Source organism: Pseudonaja textilis, chromosome 1 (genome assembly GCF_049901715.1).
Source record: "Pseudonaja textilis isolate UNSWEBS1 chromosome 1, rPseTex1.2, whole genome shotgun sequence".
NCBI classification, from domain to species: domain Eukaryota; kingdom Metazoa; phylum Chordata; class Lepidosauria; order Squamata; family Elapidae; genus Pseudonaja; species Pseudonaja textilis.
Window position 1 is genome coordinate 32,654,814 of NC_141990.1, and position 18,342 is coordinate 32,673,155.

At 36.3% G+C, this 18,342-nt stretch overlaps 1 protein-coding gene across 4 annotated transcripts in view; it reads left to right on the forward strand.

Annotated features, from left to right (window-relative positions):
• The window catches only part of CCDC88A (coiled-coil and HOOK domain protein 88A), a 96,827-nt gene extending 79,945 nt beyond the window's left edge, over positions 1–16,882 (forward strand). For 2 of the 4 annotated variants that reach the window (XM_026696043.2, XM_087930464.1), the window contains exon 31: positions 1,117–3,148. In XM_026696043.2, coding sequence (XP_026551828.1) covers positions 1,117–2,106 — 990 coding nt within the window. In that variant the 3' untranslated portion in view covers positions 2,107–3,148. Of the gene's footprint in view, positions 1–1,116; positions 3,149–12,888; positions 12,991–13,939; positions 15,344–16,748 lie in introns of those variants that run through there. The other 2 variants (XM_087930473.1, XM_026696044.2) reach the window with 2 other exon arrangements.
• Positions 16,883–18,342: the final 1,460 nt, after the last annotated feature.

The following is an 18,342-nucleotide window of genomic DNA, read 5'->3' on the forward strand; positions in this document are numbered from 1 at the left end:
TTAAAGTAGCTTAATGCCCCTTCAAGGCATATCTTGCATTCAAATACCAACCCTGCATGGCTTTTTACTCAATGATTCATCGCCAGTCTAGTGTTTTCCAACCATAGAATATTATTCATTAGTTCATTCATTTTTTCTTTCTTTATTAAGGAGAAGTAGTTTCTTGCTTATTTTCCCTTTTACAATATGAGTTAACTGCATTAATATAATTCCAAGATATATTAAAAAAACAGAAAATACAAAAAATATATATTAACATGTAAATAAAAAATAAAGTACTACACATTTGAACATTTATCATATATAAATAGTACACCAGATTATAATCTATTATTATTAAGGTAAATCATAAAATCCAACCAAATTTGATAAAATTGTGATTCCTGCTTCTGAAATGTCATTACTTTATCTGTGTTTTTTACCCCAATATGGCAATTGAAGAGGCTTTACTTATTCAGAACTCAGTTTTTATATTCTGTAAAGTTTTCTTGCACAGTTACTATTTTGACCGCTATAATTACATAGGTAATCAATTCTTTATTTTTAAGCTTGTGGTTTGGTCCTGCAAAAAAGTACAATAACGTACTTTACAATTACTTAAATTTGATTACATGTTTATTATGGATATATAATGTTAATTTTGCCATTGCTACATATTTTCCAATTTTGTCTCCCAGTTTGACATAATTTACTAGGATCCTTTTTTTTCATTGTTGTCTCAAATTTGTTCTTGCAGCTGTCAGTATATATCTCAGTAAATTGTAATATTTTCATTTTGAGGAATGAATAAATTCGCAATTTAGAATTAATGTTTTATGCTATTTTTTCAGGTTTCTTAAGAGTAAAAGCTCAATAATTTTCTCAATAAATTACTTGTAATTAAGCATCAGAGAACACAGTTTTTATAATATGCCATAGTTTTTCTGGAATTAGATTTGCAGATACAGGTAGCTAATTGGGACTAAGCAATGTGGTTGTTAGGCAAAATGCAGGGTCTCCAAAAGGAAAGAGATGGACGCTAGGCAGACGGGTTCAGTCTGTGAATCAGTATAAATTTAAAGGGAAGACTGTATGTGTTTTTTATATTCATTCTCTTTTTCTGTCTATTTTTTGCAGCTAAAATCTTCAAGCAAAGATAATCTTTTGGATGAAGTAATGAAATTTTTTTCAGAAAATGCTGAATTAACAGGAAGAGAAAAACTAAGCAAACAGACATCAGGCAGTAGTGGTATTGTCAGATCACAGAGTGTAAGAAATACAACAGAATTATCTGATGGAAAGTTAGGTAAGCAAGAGCCTTTTGCAAGGCTCAATTTAAACAGAACAGAAGATTCTAAAGATTTGAACTTTTTAGAGACTTACGCTGCAGGCAGTCAGGGAAAGGTCAGATCTGTTAAAGAAAATGTCCAGTTACAGCGACAATCAAAAGACTGCAATCCCTATGCTACTTTACCTCGTGCAAGCAGTGTGATTTCAACAGCAGAAGGAACTACTCGGAGGACCAGTATCCATGATTTTTTATCTAAGGACACTAGGCAGCCAATATTTGTTGATCCAACTCCAGCTACAGCTGAACAAAGTATTATATCATCTTCGAGTGAGTACAATCCTCAACAACAATCTTCTATTTTTTATTATGCTCCTGATAATGCAGTTACTTTTTCCAAAAATGACTTAGCTGATATTACTATACCTGATCATTTGAATATACCTGAAAGGCTTAGCAATTCCAGAACAAAGACCAAATTTATTACTAAAACATTTTCTCTCAGTAATGTAAATAATGATAAAGTAGGCATATCATCTTCAGGCCATTTTTCCATGCCATTTTTGACACTTAATACTGAATTAGTCTGTGATGTTAGCGGATTACCTCAAACATCCATAACCAGAACAGCTAAATCATTTCATTCATTGGTGAAATTGCCACAGAAGGATCACAAACAACCCTATGAAAATCAGAAATCTGATAATAAAAAGATAGATGTCACACAGAGTAGCAATAAACTTAAAAGCCTTGTGCATACAGATCCTAATGAGAGTGAATCCCCTTTATTAGCTGATGAAGATACCCAAACTATTTGGTATGAATATGGTTGTGTATGATAAGATAAATAGTTAAGCAACCTCCCTGATAAAGTATGAATGGACTTGAAAGTTAGAGCCTGCCTTATTAATTAGAAAAAAACATAAGATTTTTGTTTCCTTGAGTAGGGATGAATAAATCACCTTTTTTTCTTAGCATGTGAATTCTTAGCATGAGACGGAATGTAAAGTGAAAGCCATGAAAGCCATGCTAAAGTTTGCATGAAGTATTAACTGCAATGTGTGATTGCTGCATGCCTCATCAAAAATCTTAATACAAGCTAACTGATTTCTTGTCTTCTATTTGTTAAAAATGTGTTATGGACATTACTGGATGCATACTCGCCAATTGCATGGTGCCATGCCAGAAACATCATTTAAAAAGATAATTACAGCATATCAATTACAATGATTTACAGCAATTACTAATTTTTGGACAGTTTCTCTTCTATTCAGATGCTGCAGTTTTATGTGGATTAGATTTTAGGCCCAATTCAGCTTCATTAAATTTTGACTGATTTAAAATAAATAGAATTGTTTGGTTGTCCAGAATTTGTTTTTTTTTTTTGCTTTATAATTTACAGATCAGTTGTATGTCTGCACACCCAGAAATAAGTTCCACAAATATTTGTTTGGATTTCCACCACCCCCAAATAATAATAACTGTGCTTCGTGTTGCATTGTATTCATGTCACCTGAACCTGAATTGAGCCCTTCCTGTTCTTTCCCACTTAGGCTAGTAAAAAATGTGGAAGGAAGTCTGTATTGTAATCTTTAATTTATAATGTATCCTAAAGAAATGTTATAGTCAGAATAATTCAGTGTAACTGCCATTTACATACTAGTGTGAACTCTTAGTATAAAATATATGGCATAAAGCTTAAATGATGATTCTGGTTTTGTTTGTTGATATATAACAGGCAAAGTTGCACTGAAAGGACAAACCTGTTTCATTTCTTCGTTTTTTTCTGTTCTTTCCCATTCCATGCTTGTACCCCTGTGTTGTGTTGTCTGTAGGCCTACATAAGAATTTTTATTATATAGCATTAATTTTGACACTATGTTAAAATAAAAAATTAAAATGGAACAGCACTATCTTTTTTCTTTTTATTGAATACAATAGCTAATTAGAAAGCGTTATGAAAATCTTTTAAATTGGGCTCAGCAGATTATTTTAGTTCTGCTCAAATTCTTAGTTCATTTGTTTTTCATTGTATAAATAAATCCTATATTGTGTTTCAAGCTACATCCAGTAAGCTTTACATTTTTAATATGGTATAAAATAAGGATTTCAGGGAATTTGTGTGTATGGCTACTATTGTCTCTGAGTATATCTGGAAAAAATCCCTGCCTTAAGATATTGTAAAGTTTCTACTTAAAAATATGAACTGACATATATGAGATGGATAGCCTAATGCAGTGGTTGCCAACTGGTTGTCTGTGGCCCACTGGTGGTCCACAAGAAAATTTTGGTGGTCCACAGAGAAATGTCACCTCCAAAGCAATTAATCCAGGCTGTGTGGGAACATAAGGCTGCGCCGCCCACATGGCCTGCGGGAACACAAGGCTTGTGTCACTTGCATTGCGAACAACACGAGGTACTGAAGGGAGGGTGGAAAGGGCAGAGGGGGGGAACTTGCCCCAAGTGTGTTGCCTCACCACCGGGATGCTTCTTTCCGCTTCTTTCTTCTTCTGCTTTTGGCTGTACGTAAGGAAAGCAGCAAAAGTCTTTCTTTCTCTCCCTCAAACTCCGCCAGAAATGAGTCTTTGGGACCCTGCAAGGCATCCTGCTCCAAGAGGCTGCGCCAGCAAAAACTCATTTCTGGCAGAGTTTGGGGGAGCTGGAAGCTGCAGACAGGAAAATCTGGGAAAATCCCCAAAAAGTCTGAAGGAAATCCCCACCCCATTTTCCTACTGATCAATTGTTCTTTATTTGGGATCGCAGGATACCATCTCCCCCCCCACTCCGAGAACGGAGCTGAAAAGCAGGTTAATGAAGGAATGTGGCTGCCTTGGAGGGTGTGTGTGTCTGTGTCTGTGTGTGAGAGAGGGAGAGGGAGAGAGCCAGCCCTCTGAGGTTAGATCGGATCTCTCTCTCTCTCTCCCTCTCTCCCACCAACATCAGCATGCCACCGTCAGTCAAAATTCATATTAGTGGTCTGCGGGATTTAAAATTATGAGTTTGGTGGTCCCTGAAGTCCAAAAGGTTGGCGACCCCCGGCCTAATGGCTTTCCTTAGTGTAAGGTAGTCTATGTTATGCTATTTAAGAATCACATCCTTTAAAAAGTCTTGCAGAATTACTTGAAACCTATAAGATTAAAGAATATAAAAATTTCTGCACAGCCTTAATAATTGTACAGCTTTTACCTATTTAGCACATGTCATTAAAATTGGCTCACATTTCTTTTTTTCTTTTGGCCCCTTCAAGTCAGTACTGATTGGTGACAGCCTGGACTAATACTTGCAGTTTTCTTGGCAAGGATTTTTGCTATTGCCTCTTTTCTAGGGCTAAGAAAGATTGACTGTTCCAAAGTCATCCAGCTGACTTTTTCTAAGGCAGGATTCACAGTCTTTCTTCTACCCTGATACCTTAATCGCTACAATAAAGTAAATCTATTGTCTTATTTTCGAAGGATCTAAATTTTTTGTGCATCTTTAGAGAACCAAAGTTTCAGATACATTGTTCCAGGTTGCATGGGGCCATGGACAGCTAGTAATGCAGCTCCACAAGATCATAAACTTTTAATATTATTAACAATTCCTCTTCACTCAGTGCAACCCAGGCAAGCCAAAAGGTTGAACCACCATACTTAACAAGCTGACATAGCCTCCATATGATACAAAGTTAAACATAACTTCTTTCTGAAAATTGGAATAGTTAACTATTTATGACTAGTTATTTAGATTCAAAAGAAGAAAAAAGTGGATGCAGTTTAAGCATCCTTCTATTTAGCACTTTGTAATATCTTCTTTGGCACAATTTATAGTTATAAGTTCCTATATTCCTGCTAACAGTCTATTTTTGTTTTGGAATTTTTTTCCCTACTCTTCCTTGCAGAGATCTTATAGTTTATAAGTATTCTTCAGTATCTTTATATGATCTGTGCATTTGAAATTTCCCTATAGATTTTCAATAATACCCTGTATATAGAGAGTGAATATGCATTGAAATAGCAGGAAAATATGCTTATCTTTGTACAGCATAAAGATTATGTTGTTTTCTTTACACTTAGGGATTTGGTAGAAGGTATAGTTTGACGGGATGGGTGGGGGATCCCTATACTTTTGTATATGACTGTGTCAGAAAAATATTTGAGTGCCCTTCACTTGATTATATAATTCCATATATTCGCTTCCATGATTCCTTTCCATTTCAGCAAAATTAAAAGTGAGATATTCAGTGTGAGATGGCATTATGTTTTCCAAAAGTGGAATCTAGAACTGAATGAAAATCACAACAAGATATCCTATTGATTGCTGTTTACAACATAATACAAACCTAGAAACTCTTATCTTGTCAATGACATATTATCTTCCTCTCCCTTTCAACAAATATCATCAGCCAATAGTGAGAACCGGCAGTTATTCTCCTTAATTTAGTTTTGGGATGGGACTGTCAAATTGCTCTTGTTTGTTAATAGTTTTTTTGTGCAGATGCATTCAAAAGGACGCAACCTGTTAGCTGTTATCAGCTGATAGGCTCCTTTTGACACAGGTTTAGTACTATTCCTAAAGAACACTACGCCCATGTTCAGGAGTACCCCAAACAACAATAGACAGGAGCAATGAAAGCTGTGCTGTAAAATAGTAGGGAGGGAGGCAGTTGTCTGTGTCCAGCTTCACTTTTCTATTCCCTGTCACCATCATGGATCAAGCTTCTTTTCTGGCTGATCCTCATATGGAAGCCTTTTACCTAGGGAAAAACCTTGGTTTGAAAGAACAAGGTTTTTCTACTATTCAAAGTGAAATGGCCCTGGAATGAAAACCAGTATTATTACCTGCTTAAAAAGGCAGGTACTGTTTAATACTGGAATGTCTAAAATGATCTTAAGCTTCAACAGATATTGGGAATGAGATAAAAGCAACATGAAGCCTCTGAAAGGATGGGGGTGGTATATATAATCTCAGCAGTGACTTGTGGGGAAATAGGGGCAGGCCATGCTTGGGATTATGGATTGTGATAACCTACCATGTATTACTGACACCTGGCTTGGGGTGGTGGTGTCCCCCTTTCTGAGATGTGCCCAGCTGGATTTTGGGTGTGGAAGAACTGAGAGATTAAATAGCTAAAAAGATGGCTAACGCACCACTGGAAGACAAGGAGCAAACCTCATCAAATACAGACCAGAACTTCTTTTAGAGCCTACCTTGTGACAGAAAGGGTAGCAAAATATATTTCTCTACCCTTATTGCATCTGGCAAAATATATTTCTCTGCTCTTATTGCATCTGCAGAGTTGTCTATTTGGGCTATTCCAGACCCTCCTTGGAAGGAGTAATTCTGTATTTAAAGGGTTGCTGTGAAGAATATGCTAGGAATCTGACTGATAAATTTGCTCAGATTCTCTCTGTGGTGGACTCTGCCTTGAAGCAGAGTCAGTGATGGTTATGGAGGCTAGGTCTTGAACAGTTCTCTGTTGAGACGAGGAAGTGGGTAGGGTTCGTGCCTGTATTAATCCATGCCCTTCTGGCTGGTCAAGGTTGTCGAGGGTATGTGTGATTGGATTCTGGTGGTGTTAATTACTTCTTGAGAGAGAGGAGTTCCATGAGCTCTTAAGAGTCCATTGCTCAACCCAACCAGTCTGGATAATGTTCATCTGATTTCAACCTTTCCTTTTTAGGGAAGATTATTGAGAAAATGGTTGAAGTGCAGTTTCAATGGGCTCTGGATGAAACAGATTATCAAGACCTTGGCCTAGGCTCAATTAGGATTTATTCTGGGGAATGGGATGGAAACAGTGGGAGTAGCACAGTGGCCTAGGGGTGAAGATGCCCACCTCCCACTCAGAACGTTGAGAGTTCAATCCTAAACAGTGGCAGATGTTTCTTTATCAGGATGCAAAAAGAAAATGTCTCCTGCAAATTCTGCATAGGTGTCAGGAAGGGCATCTGGCCAGTAAATGCTCAGGCCCATTCAGTTGCCCTGAATAAAGGGATTAAAGGGTTGTAAAAAAAATGGGATGGAAACAGCATTAGTCAAGTCTTGGATTAAACCTGGCAAGAGTGGGATGAGGGCTAGGCGTCCATTGTTGCTCTTCTTGACCTCTCGGCAGCTTTTAATCATGGTATCCTTCTGAACCAGTTCTGAGAGTTGGATGTGGGTGGCACAGTGTTGTGCTGGTTCTTCTCCCTCTGAGCTGATTCCAATTGCTGTCAATGGGAGAGAGATCCAGCACATAGCCCCTATTTTGTGGAGTGCCTCACAGCTCAAGCCTTTCTCCTGTCTTGTTTAATGTATACATGAGGCCCCTGGGTGAGTAGCCATCTGACAGTTTGGGTGAGTGATGCCATGAATGCCCTTTCCCAGTGTCTGGAAGCTGTGGGGACAGATGAGATGAGATACAGCAGGCTTCAACTCAATCCAAAGAAGACTTGAGTGACTTTGGGTGGTTCTGATTTTTTGGTGCCAGAGACTTCTATCATTGATCTTGGATGGGACAGCACTGCCACAGAAACACCCAGTGTGTAATCTGGGGATCCTTCTGGACTCATGGCTCAAAGAGTAGGAAACAATTGTGGCTATGAAGATTTTGCACATCTTCAAATTGTGTGCTAGCTGGTACTCCTGGACCAAAGGTGCTTACTTGTCATTATGTCCTCGTGATCTCTTGTCTGGACTACTATAATGCACTGAACATAGGTGAACCCTTGAGGAGCATTCAAAAAACTTCGACTGGTGCAGAATGAAGCAGTATGGATAGTAAATGGTACCAGTTATTTGGCACTTGTAACACAACTACTCCATGAGTTGCATTGATTGCCAGAGTGCTTCCAGGTACAATTCTGGGTGTTGGTTGTTACCTTTAAAGGACAGGGTTACTTTGAGGGACCATCTCCCCAGCTGTTTTCACCTGACTGATCAAGTCCGGTCAGCCAAAGAATGCCAACTGGTAGGGCTTACTAGACATGCCTTTTCTGCGATAGTACCCGACTTATGAAACATTCTTCCTCTGGAGGATGGCCCTTCCCTTCATAAGGTCCTGGCGCCCTGCTTCTAGGCCTGGACCTGGGACCCCAAAGGTGCAGGGATCCACTACTTGGTTATGCTAGTGATTTAGGTTGATGTTGTTCAGCTGCTATGTATTTAAACTTTTGTCACATTAATAATAGTATTTATTTTAACTGTTCTCCATACAATCATTTGTTGAGATGGTCAGCTATATAAATTAGATAAATAATAACAACAAATAAAACATCATGAGGATATGGCAGAAAAAATATATAATGCATAGAAGCATTAATATTAAAATGTTTAAAAGCCGGAGTAAATAAGTTTCAATCTCCTTTCTAATTTGTAACAAGGTAGGAATCTATTTTTAACTCAGCTAGTAGTATTCACTGGGATTGATGAGGCAAAGGGCAGGGTGATAATTGGTATATGGAACTGAGGAGACAGTAGGCAAAGATAAATAATTTTGAATGTGTTCCAGTTTTCCTCCAAGGTAGGCTGTTTTATACTCATGTGTGCCTTTGCAGTTTTTGCTACTTTTTAAAAAAAGTATCTTTCCATTACCTTTTCCTAGAGCTGGGAAAATGTAACTGGCCCATAATCAGCCAGCTGGCTTTATGCCTGAGGTTGAACTAGAGCTCTCGTTTACGGATTTCTAATCTTAATTACACCCAACTGGCTCTCTACAGGCTGTATCACATTAACTTACTTTCTAACCCTTTTCTCTTCTCTGAACAGAGAAGAAACAATTAGATCTATAGTCAAGTGAAAACAATTACAATCCAAGATCAAACACATTAAAAAACAATATACAATACAATGCAATGATTATAAAAAGAAAACTTCAAGAACACCTTAAAGCAATTAGCAACTAACCAATAGCATGAAGGAGGAACCAGCCACCTAGAGTCACATAAAAATGAGATGGGCAGCTATATAAATTGAATAAATATGTAACTGTAATAAATATGTAGCTGTAACTGTTGGTAAGTATTGTGCAACCTTCTTAAAGGTTTCTGAAAAACAACCACCCAGGAGAACCTAACAGCCTCCTGGTCATAGTGGTAATTACAGTTATTGGAAGTACCAATAAAGTAGAATATTTGCAGCTCAGGGTTGAAATGAAAGGTCTTTGATGCTTTCCGAGCTTGGTTGTTTTCTTGCTGCCATTTCATTTATTACTGATAATGTTAATTAGTTTGGGTAATGAAATGGCTGCAAGAAAACAACCAAGCTTAAAGAGCATCAAGGACCCCTCATAATTGGAAGTATTAAGCATGATCACCATTGGTGTACATTAAACATTTTAATAGCACATATGAAACAAATTATATCCCCTAGTCTGAACAAAAGCAAGTTTTGCTGTCATGTGGGAAGCTTATCTACCTATCATTGTTGCCCCAATTCAGGCCAAAGCAAATAATCTCTTATGTAGAGATATAAGATGTTATAGGAACAAATTAGGGACAGATCAGGGAGGAGTGATCGTGCTACAAAAGAGACAGGAGACTTCTGTCATTGTGGATATCTAGATCCCAGATGCTCTTGTTTTAGTTCAACTAGGGCAGTGATGGCTAACCTTTTCCAAACCAAGTGCCCGAAGCGCATGCGCGAATGCACCGTTTGTGCTTGAACCCCCAAAATGCAATGCACCCCCTCGCGCATGCGCCCCACCCCGTGCATGCACGTGCAAACCCCCATATGTGCCTGCCCTGTGCACGCATGAGCAACCCTACAGATGCATGGGCAACTTGTGCGCATGAGCCCTGCCCCATGCATGTGTGCATAACCCGCCCTGTACATGCCCCACCCCTTGGGCATGCACGCGTGACCTCCCATACATGCCCCGCTCCCCCGCACATGCGTGGCAGAGACCCGAAGGCCAGCTGGCCAGTGGGAGATGCACGCATGCGCATTGGAGTTGAACTGGGGCAACGGCTTGCCTGCCATCAGAGAGGGCACTGCATGCCACTTCTGGTATGTGTGCCATAGGTTTGCCAACACAGAACTAGAGTTTTATCAAGGCAGGCAGTGCTGATAATGTAAGATCACAATATGCAAAAGCATCATTAATTTGTCTCCTTGGACTGGAAGACAATGTATTCAGCAAGATGAGATGAACTAACAAATTTCTCAGTAGACTTGCTTCAGCCAGAATGTAAGACAAGTCTTAATCAATTTTCAAAGAAAATGCGCTCTATTTCTAGAGTTTCTTGTGTTAAGGCACAGGAAAGTGAATAAGGTACTGGTTAGATTTTCAATATATTTTTATTGGAATGCTTCTAAACTAGAAGAGTCTTTATAAATACACAACTGAGCACTATATAGCATGAAACCCAGAACTTTGGCTTTAAATAGTTTAATGGTTCCTCTGACATAATTGTCACTGATTGACCTACAAATTTAGTGGTTGCTTTGCAAAGGATGCTTTGGGGGTTTTTATTTGAAGCTTTCTTGTTTGAATAAACCAGCAGATAGAGGAATACAAATAAAGATCTAGATATTTAAAGGATTTTATCTGCTTGATCAGTTTGCTATTAATTGTCAATCTAATTGGACTAAAGCATTATTTAGAAAATACAAGCACTTTTGTTCTGGATAATTCAGAACAATAGGTGTTCTCTAAAGCAACAACATGGCAGAGCTTTAAGACATCTTACAGAGTTACAGACAATATGCCTGCATAATCAGATAAAATAAACTAGAGATGAAGCAGTAAGAGGGATGCTTATATGCCTCAACAATATTTAATGTAAAAGCTGAATAACAGTGAGATGAGATTATCATCTTATTCTATATGTTTGCTAATAGGTTCAATTAAAGCACCAAGAATATTGTTCCTTGTTTGAGTAAAGGTTGTACCTTTGTGTAATACTATTATTAATCTAAGAAGACAACAATTTATCATTGTAGTGGCTAATTTCCTCCAGATTGTTCTTGCAGAATAGAAGCAGACTTATTCCTCTCCTATTTACAATGTAAAATTTTATGTGTCCCTAGAGATTGCAGCTGCTTCTCATATATTTATTTTATTTGTAGCACATTTATCTGCCCCAAGTCATGTCAGCTAGTATTTTACATGTCCTGCTACTTTAAACAGACTAGCTGCTAGCTCTCAAACATTTTCATAGGCTTGCCTGCAATTCTTTGAATAAATTCCTTCTACACTTGTTATATTTAAATTATTATTTTTACAAATAATTCAAGATGGCAAACTTATCCAACACACCTTCCTTCTGTTTTCCCCACAACAACAATCCTGTGAGGTGGGTTGGGCTGAGAGAGATTGATTGGCCCAAAGTCACCCAGCTGACTTTCATAATTAGGGCAGAACTTGAACTCGGGGTCTCCTGTGTTTTAGCCTGTTGCCTTAACCACAAGTCCAAACTGGCTCTTGTATATGGCATATTTTTGTTCAGAATTGGGGCTTCAGAATCATTAAGACAATTTTTGCCTATCATCTGCCCAGAAAACATTGGGGAAGAAAAAAAATAGGGGGCAAATGAGCAGAATGAGGCACACACACACAAAGTATTAACCCTCCATCTTTTTGATTATTCCTTTTCTCATCAGTCACTGAAAATAATTTTCTTATTGAATATATAACAATAACAGAGTTAGAAGGGACCCTGCACAAGCAGAAAAACCCTATGTCATTTCAGATAAATTGTTGTTCAGTCTCTTCTTAAATTCTTCCTGTGTTGGAGCACCCACAATTTCTGGACACAAGTCATCATACTGATTAATTGTTCTGGAAATAACAGATCCTCTTTCATTTCAACAGTTAAAGGCATTTTCTTTACTGAGCTTGATTTTCTTCTATTGTTAAACAAAGCAGAAACAAAACTTAAACTTTGTTCTTCGTTGTTTGAAACAATTGTAAAGATCTAGGATGGGAAGATGAGCTAGAATTTGGTCTAAGGAAGACCCAGTCAGAGATAAACAATAGTTAATAAAAAGAAAGTTCCTCAGAGATGGTGATGGTGACTAGCCTTGGACTAGTCTCAGTTTGAGTGAAAAAAACCCCAATAACTTTAGCACCATGGACTTCTTTTGCCTTAATACCAATTGGAGCTTATACTAAAAGCATCCACTTGTTGCTTTGAAAAAAAAGCTACTAAGTTAGTTGATTTGCTGAGAAAGAGGATAATTGTGTTACAATGAATGATTTGCTGAGAAAGAGGAGAATTATCTTACTTATAGTGCAATATTTGATTGCAATGTTGCTTTTCTAAGTAAAGAACTAATTTCAGATGACTGAGTTTTGCATGTTCCATTATCCACTGCATGCAAGGATGGTTTTCAGCTTTATACTTCATAAAATAAACAAATCCTAGATATATTTTTGCTGCTGGACATAATTCCATAAATATTCTTGTTATTCCACTGAAGAATTGTATTTAGAACTGTTCTTTTCCAAGTGATAAATTCTCAGTTCTAATTGCAAGAAAAAGTATTAACAGAATAAATCTGTAAATATATCAACTGTTTTCCTTATTTTCCTCCCCCCCTTTCTATTTCTCTCCTTAATTTTTGTAAACATTGTACAAATGAAACTTGCCAATGTTGTTGCAATGTGAGAACATTTTATTTGAACTGTTAAACAAGTAACATGAAATGCTTTTCTTCTGCAGATGTGGAAGCAAAACCAGAAAACAGACATTCAAAAAGCAGTTGTAGGGGGCAAGAAAGCTCCTAATTCAATTGCCCCTACAACATGAGATGTGGGCCACGTGGTGAGTTTTTTGCCCAGTGTGTAAATGAGATCAAATGAGATACCTTCCGAGAAAGGGAATAAATTAATAAATAAGAACACATGCACACTGCATTAACAGTTGCCAGTAGTGCTTAGATTAAGTAACTCGCTCTTTTGCCTACTGCTCAAGCCAAATGAGAATGGCACATTTAATTTTACCTGCCAGGCAAGAAATATCCACTCTTAAGTTTATCTTCTTTAATTTTTTAACATTGATTTATTGTTGTGTTTTCTGTTTTCTGTTGGTATAGTCCATTTGGATCAGGGCTTTGTCCAACTATTCTGAATGATGATGCTGTATTTTGTCTATGGTAGATACTGGGGTACCATTACATTTCAATGAAATAGCAACTTATGATCAGCAACTCACATTTTGTACCAAGAACAGCAGGATTCTATAGTTGGTATTTTGTAAGCAGATTGCCTCTTACTTGAAGGGTCTGCTGCTTTGGGTTTTTTTTGCATAATTCTGATCGTACTATGTAGTAGAAGATAGAAATATTTAGGACATTCCTTATTATGGTTCCTAAAAACATATTTGTAGTATGTTTCTGGTATGCCAGGGATGAGAAACATCTAGTATTGCCAGATACTGCATATTTTGACAGAACTGCAGCATGTCCAGCTCTGCGTATGATACATGTATAGGCAAAGAAAATCAAATATCTTAGGCTGCAATCCTAAGATAGATTCAACATGGTTCAATTTCTGTAATTTAACCCAATACAATATTTGTACTTTCCTACACCCAAAAGATGAGGCTATATATTTTCTATAAAGGTTCTCCTCCCCCCACTTTTCTTCTTGTTGCTGCTTAAGCTACTTCCATTGCATCTTGCTAGTTCTTCTAATTGCAAATTTTAGATCTCTTCTATAGCTAAGCTTTCCTTTCATTTTTTCTTCTCTTTCTGCTTTTAAATTGAACACAGAGAGAAAAGTGTCCTTCTGTATCTCAGCATGAAGCCTTTATTTCTGAAGTAACAAGGTATCCAGCTATAGGAGTCATGTTTAAAAAAATTCAAAAATTTTACAGTCCTCCATGAATAGAACAGTCAAGAAATGCACATCTTCTTTCCTTGAATCAAGGAACTGTACCAGCAGCTGCTGATTTTTTTAAAGACTATATTGCACATTGCACTGTTATGCTCTAAAAGAGAATTTTCATCCCTCTGAGGACCAAGGTTTGTGCAGTCTGAAGAACAACTTCAGCAACACAATTACTGTGTTCTAGTTCCTTTATGAACATGGTCACCAGTTGCTTACTACTTCCGCTCTGCTAGCATTTAATTCTGTAAATCTGAAATAAAAAAAGACTGTTGTAAATTGCGGAAATTGTTGTAAATACAGGTAGGAAAAATACCTCCTCAAGCATCTTGTCACTTCAGTCTTATTGGTGTGCATGATGTTACTCTTAGGAAAATAAAACTGCTGATTATTTTGATGTATAAGGCAAGAAGAATAGGTACTTCAAAACATAATTGAATACTTAATAGACCCCCAGATTAATTAATCTTTTCCATATACTTTGTGTCACAAAAAATATACTCATTTTGAGGGGACAAAAAGATGCTAAAAACCGTTTCTGAAGTTTTGTTGGATGAAATTGATTTTGTTTTCAAGAGAAACCATCCAAAATAAATTGTCTCATTTTACATATTTAATCTATATTTTTAATTTGGTATTTTTGAGCTAAATGGCTTAAAAAGTGTTTATAGGAAAAATCCATCAAACATTTTTCAAGCTGTTTAAATGACTGTTATGATTTTGTTTCTTATAATATGCATTAAGGCTGATTAAAATAGTTGATACTTTCTTAATATTTATATGTGAACAGAACAGGAAATTAGATTTGGTTAATCTTTGCAGATGTACAAGGGTTTCTGGTTTCTATTAAATTTCAAAGTTTATTTTCTTACAAGCCACTAAATTATTAATATTTCCATATGTATCATATTTAACCTTAAATGATTTATTTAATCTTAATATATGTGTATCTTTAATCTCATTATTTGTATCTCATCAAATTAGTCAAAGTAGAGTTGCCACATCTTGTTTCGATCAGATCTATTGCCTATACATTGTATATTTTTTTATACTCACCGGGATTTTGCTGACAATCAATGTTATTTCTATTAGATAAAAATATATCCTGCCCTTTTCTGTGCCAAATGAAAAGCAGCCTATAGAGAGCAACAGGGGTCAGCTAAGGAGAACAACTAGATGTCCTGGTTTGGGAGCAATACAATGTATAATCTTCAAACAGCCATGCCTGGGTAGATTTATTCCTGATCAATGTAACAAATTAAGCCATAATCAATTACTAATCAGGATTTAACAGAAAAAAAATAAAATATTGGGGTTTATACAACCCACAAAGGTATAGTTTCTGTATTTACACATACATACAGCAATAGTATATTAATGCATTGATAGTGCATTACCTGAACAACTGGAGAAATTCCATAAAATGGGTTAGTATGTTGCACAATTGCAGCCATAAAATTTATGGTGAATGATAGACTCTCCCCAATTTTAATGTGGGGAAAAAACTTGCTGGTACCTTAGACACATGAAAATTTCACAACAAACTGTACTGTACAATGTAACCTAAGGCAGCATCTTATCACCCAAGTTAGTTAATATCTATAAATACACAACTTTTCTTGTTTTAGTATTAAATGTGAATCCAGTATGAGTGTATGGAGAGAAAAATAATTATCCCTACATAAGATCTTCAATGACAAAAAATAAAATCACTGAAATTGATCTTACAAGTGCAAAGTATTGGGTAAACTGAACAATCTGAAAATTAATAAACAAGTGTAGAAGGATAAATGTAGTAGCCAGTGTAGAAAGAACTTATGACCACCTTCATTTCTCAGAAAATGAAATATGAAAATAGAAATATAGGGCAGGAAGTCTTTCATACAGTTCATACAATTTCAACCTATTGGAAAAATGTAATTTGAATAAATAAATCCTAAAGTTAAGCTTCCCAGATAGCATTGTCTATTTAGGTAAGAATGGCATTATACTTAATGGGAATAGTTTGAAATGACCAAGAGCCAAATCACATTATTATTTTGCAGTAGCTGTTTTACACTGCACAGCAATGAGAGATACTTTTCATTTTTATTTATTGATGAAAAGTCTATCCAGAAATCCTCAAACTGACTATCATTATTACTATTTGTTATATATTTGATTTATACTCGGCCTTCCCAAGAAAGTTAAGACAGCTAACATTAAAAAAAATACAAAACTTAAAAGAAATTCATATTAATGCTAAAATTAATTAACAATCAAAAATTTAGTGGAAGAGATATATCTAATAAGCACTGAACAATTTTCAAAAATAGTTCCATGAAAATACCAGTCGTGGTACTAAATCAGGTAAGGTTGGATGAGCTGTGTGGCACTGAAAGATTTGTATGCAAGCCTTTTTATAAAGAACACAGTAATGAAGGGCCTCTTCAGTTGTTCTATGCCATCTTGGGCAACCACTATTGTTACCTGCAGATATGGAAATATGGGAACCTGAAAACTCAACATGATTCTAATCTTGTACGTCTGAATATTTTTCAAATAAACTACTGTTTTGTATTAATTACCTTCAAAATGTTTGCAGTTTTGGGAAACAATCACCTGTTTTTCCAGCACTTATTTTTTATTGTATCTATTTTTCTTGATTTTTCAGTTTTGTATGTGATTCATACACTGTTTTGTATTTGGATTTAGGTACAAACTTTTTCTACATACAGTTTTAAGTAGTACAAGTGACGCTTCTGGTATAATGAAGATGACCAAGAGCATAATATTGCCTGGGAAAAATTAATTAATGGATTATGCCTTTTTTAATGATCCAATTTTGGCAGTAGGTTTGGTTTAGTGTTGCAAAGTTACATATGTACATTTAGGCTTAATCCACAACTAAAATGAACTATCATCTTGTTTTAATGAAGCCTAACACTGATATTTCTGGAAAGGAAGTTTGAGATTTGTAAACTATATGTAATTTGTCTCCATAGTTCTCTTTAAAAATGTATTTTGTGAAAAGCCAGATGATTTTCTGCTGATAACTTAAGAGAAATGAATCTTGATACAGGTATTCTTTAGGAAAACCAAAGCCTTGTTTATAGCTTTCCTTTCCAAAATACATTTGAATATAACTGGCTTTCCTTATCTCTCTCGATTTCAGATTTTTAATCTAAAGAAACTAAAATGTATGTCATAGTTCTTTGTCCCAATTTTCATTAATATGGTTCATAAAAAATATTTTTTAAAAAATATAAATCTGTAGCAGTGTCAATGTGTCACTTTGAAATCCACCACTTTTAGAACTAAATGCAAGGGCTTTTTTCTTTATATGCAACAGTATTTAAGCAGCTACAAAATAAAAGTTGTAAATTTGCCGTAATACAATGAAAATATTCCCACTCCGTTGCTGCTGATTGCTAAAGCTACAATCATTCTTTCTATAATGCATTATTTCTTAAAATTCTTGTATTTTGAGAGATGGCACAGCTCCAACATGGGGCCAATATAAGTTCTCTGCAAACTCTATTGCATTGTGTATAACTCAAACATTGTTCAGAATGGAACTGCCTTAAAAGGAAAAAACAGCATGTGGCTGTGACACAAAATAAACACTGTTATTCAGAAACTTTTATTTAAAGTTGTAACTTCCTTTCTTATACCTATTAAGGAGTTTTGTAATGTTTGCCATTGTACACTACTTATGTTATTAAAATTTGAAACAAAGTAACTGTTGACTTTCTCTTATTTTGAAAAAACTTTGTTTGGCCTTTCAGGTGATCACATTGCATACTTTGCACTTTAATGAGTTTTTCTAAACTTTATATTGGAGAAAGACCTATTATAACTTTGATATACTTATAGAAGCCTTTAAGAACTGCCCTTTATACTTCTGGAGGGATTATAGAGCAGTGATGGGATTCAAAAGTTTTTACTTCCTGCTCGGTGGGTGTGGCAGGGGAAGGATACTGTAAAATCTTCATTGCCACCCCACTCTAGGGCAGTGATGGCTAATCTTTTTGGGCTCCTGTACCACAAAGTTGTATGTGTGCTTGCACACTCGCACTCACGCACCAGCACCCAGAACGCAATATGTGCCCCCCGTCCCCTACACACGTGTGCGCAATCCCCACCCACCCACCCCCTTACCTGCACTACGCCTTACAGCTGATTTTCGGCTGGTTTTAGGCCTTTTTTTGGCCTCCCAAAGTCTTGAGGAAGGCTTCTGCAGGCTTCTACGAGCTTTGTAGGCTGAAATCTAGCCCCATTTCATCATTTCCTGTTTTTCTGAAAATAC